Below are 7149 nucleotides of genomic sequence, written 5' to 3' on the forward strand. Positions count from 1 at the left end.
GAGAGAGTGAGAGAGAGCAGACAGAGAGAGAGATAGAGAGAGGGGAGAGTGAGAGAAGAGGAAGAGAAGAGTGAGAGGGGGAGAGAGAGAGCAGACACAGAGAGAGAGACAGATAGAGAGAAGACAAAAAGAGAGAGAGAGAAGACAAAGAGAGAGAAGACAAGAGAGAGAGAGAGAGAGAGAGAGAGAGAGAGAGAGAGAGAGAGAGAGAGAGAGAGAGAGAGAGAGAGAGAGATATTTGGCCAGAAAACAGGAAGCTGCCCAATAAGGAAGCTTAAGATATATAATTACAATTCGGACATATAGCAGACGCTTTTATCCAAAACGACTTACATCGGTTAATACACACATTGACACACCGACGGCAGAGTCAACCATGTAAGGCGACAGCCAGCTCGTCAGGAGCAGTTAGGGTTAAGTGTCTTGCTCAGGGAAGCATCAACACTCAGCTAGGAGGAGCTGGGGACCGAATTACCAACCTTTCGGTTACAAGACCACTCTACCTCCTGAGCTAAGCCGACCCACGGCACTCACACACACACACACACACACACACACACACACACACACACACACACACACACACACACACACACACACACACACACACACACACACACACACACACACACACACACACACCACCCACCCGACCCAACACACACACACTCCTGCTGCCAAACAGTAGCCAGTGGCGCGAGGACAGAGGCAGGAAGTACCCAGGAAGTGCTTATCAGCCACAGTAAGTGAGTGATTGTGTCTCTTTGTCGTAACAAAAAAAAACAAACCTAGGCAGAGAAACTCGTGAGAAAGTATGTCAGAAAGACAGACAGAGAGACACTCAGACAGACAGAGACAGAGCACGAGAGAGAGACAGAGAGGGAGCAAGAGAGAGAGAGAGAGAGAGAGAGAGAGAGAGAGGGAGCGAGAGAGAGAGAGAGAGAGAGAGGGAGCGAGAGAGAGAGAGAGAGAGAACACTCTCCTGTTCCGCTCTGTCAATGATTATGAGTCTTTGGGTTCCATGGAGTAGAACACATGTTCTCTTCTTATCGTATGTTCTCCCCCCTCCTCCCCCCCTCTCTCCCCTCTTCCCCCCAGCTGGCAGGCTTCCAAGTACCCCCCAGGGCCCCCCTCCCTCGCTCTCTCAATTGGCCTCGGGTGGAGGGAGGAGGGAGAGCCAATCGGAATGTAGGACAGTAGTGCTGGACTCCTTTGCTGACAGGAAGTTGTTTATGAAGACTGCTCCTGAGCACATCCTGCCTCCTTCTCCCCTCCCCCTCCCCCGCTGGGAGCCGCTACCTCACCCGTGGAGTAGTGGTTTCTAGGACAGACTAGAGGTGGTCCTGGTTGACCAGAGGTGGTCCTGGTAGACTAGAGGTGGTCCTGGTTGACCAGAGGTGGTCCTGGTTGTGAGGTGGTCCTGGTTGACCAGAGGTGGTCCTGGTAGACTAGAGGTGGTCCTGGTAGACTAGAGGTGGTCCTGGTAGACCAGAGGTGGTCCTGGTAGACTAGAGGTGGTCCTGGTTGTGAGGTGGTCCTGGTTGTGAGGTGGTCCTGGTAGACTAGAGGTGGTCCTGGTAGACTAGAGGTGGTCCTGGTAGACTAGAGGTGGTCCTGGTAGACTAGAGGTGGTCCTGGTAGACTAGAGGTGGTCCTGGTAGACTAGAGGTGGTCCTGGTAGACCAGAGGTGGTCCTGGTAGACCAGAGGTGGTCCTGGTAGACTAGAGGTGGTCCTGGTAGACTAGAGGTGGTCCTGGTAGACTAGAGGTGGTCCTGGTAGACCAGAGGTGGTCCTGGTAGACCAGAGGTGGTCCTGGTAGACCAGAGGTGGTCCTGGTAGACCAGAGATGGTCCTGGTAGACTAGAGGTGGTCCTGGTTGTGAGGTGGTCCTGATAGACCAGAGGTGGTCCTGGTAGACCAGAGATGGTCCTGGTAGACCAGAGTTGGTCCTGGTAGACTAGAGGTGGTCCTGGTAGACTAGAGGTGGTCCTGGTTGTGAGGTGGTCCTGGTAGACTAGAGGTGGTCCTGGTAGACTAGAGGTGGTCCTGGTAGACCAGAGGTGGTCCTGGTAGACTAGAGGTGGTCCTGGTTGTGAGGTGGTCCTGGTTCTTAGGACAGTAGCCTCAAATCTCTCCAAGTAGAAATAAATATTCAGAGAATCTGCTCTACTGGTTGGTCGGGGGGGGGGTTTGGGTCGTTGAGTGTGACCAATCCACCGCTCCCTACTCCCAGTACTACCAACAGACCCATGCAGCACGGTGGATTACGTAGGATTCCTGCTCAGCAGAATCCATCCCAGCACTGTTTCATATCAGACTCCAAACCTGCCTGCTACAGCCACGCCAGCTTCTATTGGCTGGCCTTCTCCTAGGCTCCGCCCCCTCCCCTCTCAAGCCCCGCCCCCGGTGCTGACTGACCTGTCTTGAAGACCTCGTAGCGCACGGAGAAGCCCGCCCCGTGCGTCTCGTAGTCCGACACGAACTTGATGAGCAGTTGGTTGCCGAGGGACACGATGGGGGAGGGGGCGATCTTCCCGCAGAACTTCCCCAACATGGGCGACGCCTCGTCACCCCCGTTATACACCTCCACGTAGTCATACCTGGAGGAAGAGGAGGAGGAGGAGGAGGAGGAGGAGGAGAGAAGACAGTGGGAGAAAGAGGAGAGGAGATGGAGGGATGGTGCAGGTAGAGAGGAGATGGGTTGGAGGTAGGAAGAGGAGAAAAGAAGCAAGAATGATTTAATCACCTGGAAGATCAATGCTGTGTGTTCATCTCAAAACCTCCCCACCTCCTCCTCCTCCTCCTCCTCCTCCTCCTCCTCCTGCTCCAGAGTCAGTCTGACACTCATGCAGTGAACTTTAAACCTCAAAACAGATCCTGTGTTCCAGAGCTGGGTGGGAGAAAGAGAGGAGAGAGAGAGAGAGAGAGAGAGAGAGAGAGAGAGAGAGAGAGAGAGAGAGAGAGAGAGAGAGAGAGAGAGAGAGAGAGAGAGAGAGAGAGGGAGGGAGGGAGAGAGAGAGAGAGAGAGAGAGAGAGAGAGAGAGAGAGAGAGAGAGAGAGAGAGAGCGAGAGAGAGAGAGAGAGAGAGAGAGAGAGAGAGAGAGAGAGAGAGAGAGAGATAGAGAGAGAGAGAGAGAGGAGAACCGATATAGCAGCAGAGCCAGCGGGGCCAGGAGCCCGGGGGGGTAGTGGGTCAGGAGGTGACCTCATCGCTGCTGCTGTTATCAGAGTCTCACTGTATTATCTGTGTGTGTGTGCCAATATCTGACTGTGTATTCATTACTGTGTGTGTAGTTTGTATTACAATGTGTGTGTGTGTGTGTGTGTGTGTGTGTGTGTGTGTGTGTGTGTGTCATGGGTTTGTTTATTAGTAATTGAATTAGAGAGTGTGTGTGTGTGTGCGTGCGTGCATGTGTGTGTGTGTGTGTGTGAGCCCCCCAGTGACAGAGCTACATGATAGAGGCTCCTGTCCTCCCTCAGATAATTAAATTACACTCCACCATGATATGTGAACCAGGGCCCTCTCTCTCTCTCTCTCTCTCTCTCTCTCTCTCTCTCTCTCTCTGAGGGGAGGGGGAGGGCCCCGCGGAGGACAGGGGCCGTATGGTTACACAGGGGCCCGTCCTTCCCCTCTCTCTCACACACACACACACACGTGTACATACAGACAAACACACACACACACACACACACACACACACACACACACACACACACACACACACACAAACTCACATACATACACACATATGTGTACATACATACAAACACATACACACACACACACAAACACCGACCCCCCAGCAGTCTAAAGGTGAGGGGGGGGGGCCTCTTGAATGTTTAATGTTAGGAGTTATCTGAGGATGTTAGAATAAGGGTGAACTTTGGAACACCAGTTCAATATTAACTCGTCCGTCACAGAAGGACCGGGGGCCAGAGGGGTTGTGGACCTTTGGTCGTTAGTGTTTTCCTTTAGATATAGTTCAGCTCTGTCACTGGGGGCTCACACACACACACAAACGCATGCACGTACGCACACACACTCTCTAATTCAATAAATATTAAAAAAAAACATGACACACACACACACACACACACACACACACACACACACACACACACACACACACACACACACACACACACACACACACACACACACACACACACACACACACACACTGTACTGTCCTTTGTGTATCTGCATCGACAGCAGCAGTACCGATGTGAACCAATCGGAGAGAGCGGGAGAAGATATAGCTCAGGCTGGCTGCTGTCACTCCAGGTTTTAAAGCTTCACTCAGGCTCGAAGATGCTGAGAGCACCCAGTGAATCTGAACGACAGGGTGAGGGACGTTTAGCCGTAGTTACATGAACAGAGAATGGAATACTTAGGGCTTTTCTCTGGAACCTTCTCATAGTAGTGTTATTCAGCATGAATGATTGGGTTTCCGACCCAGGCAATCAGGACCGCCTCTCTCGTTAAAGCTTGCATCTCAAGTGAGTCGCGAGTCATGTCTTTGGCAGGTCGGGGTCAGGGGGGCAAGTTTAGCTGGGAGGTCTTCTGGCGGCCCAGACCTCGGACACTCAGGGTTTTGAACCCAGAACCCTGGGAACACCCTACCCCCTCTTATCCCTGACCGTACAGACGCCCGTGTGACTGAGCGCTCCACGCCTGCTCAGCAGAAGGCGCTGAACATTAATCTAGAACCCCTCCCGCTCCCCGACGGAGCCAGCCTAAACCAACTGCAGACTAGCGAAACCCAAGGCTAGCGTGAAGCGTGATAAGCATTAAACAGGTAATCAGTCAGCAGATAGAGCTGAGCTGGCAGGCTGGCTAAACGACTTGTTGACGATGAATGAGACATAGAGCAGGAGAGGAGGAAACCCTGCGGGCCCTGGACGCTGGCTGACAGGTGATTTCCCCCCGGCTCACACGCTACTGCCAACCGTAATGAACCTGTTAGGATTGGAAAACGAGGCTTTTACCACGTAAGCATCGTTTGATTGGAGTGTGATGATAAACATCATATTCATCTGGCTGGAGTATGAGTATAGATGGAAAACCAACCTGATTCTGAAGGGATAGGATTAGTCTGGGAAGCACAGCATCGAAAGCAGAGCCATACAGAAGGCCACTTAACTCTTCGACTGTACTCTCTGACTGACTGTATCGCTCTCTTATTGACTGACTGACTGACACACTGTATATGTGTCTCTCTCTCTCACTCTCTGACTGTATCTCTGGCTGAATCCGAATACTTAGTACATACTATTTCTGTTCAGTGTCTACTACTTGACGGTACTACACTTGACGGTGTAGTACGGTCTACAGCTATGCGCAGAACGCCTCCGAACGCTTCCGAACATCGCCGAAACTCCACCGGATGTTTGGAGATGACGTATCTCCCCTCAGATGCCGGCAAAATTACCTTGATAAGTTACCTGTTTTTTCCGTCTTGTCATTGTTGCTATTAAATTAAAAATGCCTCTTTTTACTTAATTACTTACTTTACTATTTTATTCTTTTTAATGTCTCTTTTTTTCGCCGCTTTCTACGACGTCTTTCTGGTGGTGTCGGGTCAGCCATCTCTTCTTCGTTCGTTACCAGACTCCGGTTGCATTGTGGGATAGCGTAGTGAACTCTGTGGTTTACTTTGGCGGTAGTACGCATTCGGAAACGTCTTCCGTACTACACAATGCGTACTGAGCATTCGGACGCGCTATATTTTTGGCGTACTACAAAATGCATACTATAAGTAGTCAAGTATGAGTATTCGGATTCAGCCTCTGTCTCTCTCGCTCTCTCTCTCTCTCTCTCTCTCTCTCTCTCTCTCTCTCTCTCTCTCTCTCTCTCTCTCTCTCTCTCTCTCTCTCTCTCTCTCTCTCTCTCTCTCTCTCTCTCTCTCTCTCTCTCTCTCTCTCTCTCTCTCTCTCAGGTGTGTGAGGGAGTGTTAAATGTCTGCTTGTAAAGTCTTAGTGTGCACAGTTATTGCTTCCTGATGGTGTTTTTATTCATCTGTATAACAATCCATCCCCCAGTCTACTACACATAAGATCAGTAAAACAAGTTATGGGGGCGAGAGAGAGAGAGAGAGAGCGAGAGAGAGAGAGAGAGAGAGAGAGAGAGAGAGAGAGAGAGAGAGAGAGAGAGAGAGAGAGAGAGAGAGAGAGAGAGAGAGAGAGAAGAGAGAGAGAGAGAGAGAGAGAGAGAGAGAGAGAGAGAGAGAGATAGGTAGAGTGGGGGAGAGAGAGGGGGGGAGAGAGAGAGGGGGGGAGAGAGAGAGAGAGAAGTTACATAAGCTACAGTATGTATCAAGTTAGTGTGTATTTACTCACTGTTCAGTACGGACAGACTTTTTAATGGAGTGATTCTGTTTGAGACAGACTACGCTCTGGAGTACGTTTGTTTCTTGGGACAGACTTTCTAATGGAGATAGTCTGTTTGAGACAGACTATGTTCTGGATGATGTATGTTCCACGGGACAGACTATTAACTGAAACAGATATTCCCAGAAACAGACTTTCCCACTCGTTAGGTAAACCGTTCCACTCCTTCTGCGTCGTCTCACAACTTTCATTTGTTCAAACACTTCCGTGTGAACCAGCTGTCCGCACAGACGCCTTGCTCAAGGGCAACATAAAACCGCTACCAAATTTATGTGGGAACTAAATTGCAGATGTTTACTTTCCCATCAGACGTCGTTAGTGGGAGTTCTTACGAAAACATGTAGCGAGTTAACGCCTTCACAATAAGAGTCAGCTCTAACAAGAGGCCGCCCAAGCCAGTATAATCCCCCATTGCCCAACAAAACAAGTTAAGCTGTGTACAATTCATGGCTCGACAAAGTAAAAGTCCCTGTTTCTCTGCATGCTGGCCCTGAACCAGTTGATTCCAGCCATAAATAGAAGCACGGCCTCGTAACAATTAGCCATCCCCACAAGTTTGCCTTTATTTACTCAAAAGGAGCTTTTACTTTTTCAACTTGCAAGTGAGCGCCAGTAATTAACACCAAGTTAGACAATAAAGGAAAAGTTTCAACAAAGTCACCGTCTGCGCTCCGGTCATTAAACCCTCCACTAAACGTCTCCAGTCTGTTAGCGTTTCACGGGCTAGCTCATTAACATGCTAGCTGCGCTGTGTTTC

The 7149-nt window shown here is 50.3% G+C and overlaps 1 protein-coding gene across 1 annotated transcript in view; it reads right to left on the reverse strand.

Annotated features, from left to right (window-relative positions):
* Nucleotides 1–2602, reverse strand: part of LOC115548771 (neuropilin-1a) — a gene marked incomplete at its 5' end in the record, with an annotated part of 29219 nt that extends 26617 nt beyond the window's left edge. Inside the window, 1 exon segment of the mRNA XM_030363603.1 lies at nt 2421–2602. Within this exon segment, the coding sequence (XP_030219463.1) occupies nt 2421–2602 (182 nt within the window).
* Between the last annotated feature and the right edge of the window lie 4547 nt (nt 2603–7149).

This window comes from Gadus morhua, chromosome 8, assembly GCF_902167405.1.
Source record: "Gadus morhua chromosome 8, gadMor3.0, whole genome shotgun sequence".
Classification (NCBI taxonomy): Eukaryota; Metazoa; Chordata; class Actinopteri; order Gadiformes; family Gadidae; genus Gadus; species Gadus morhua.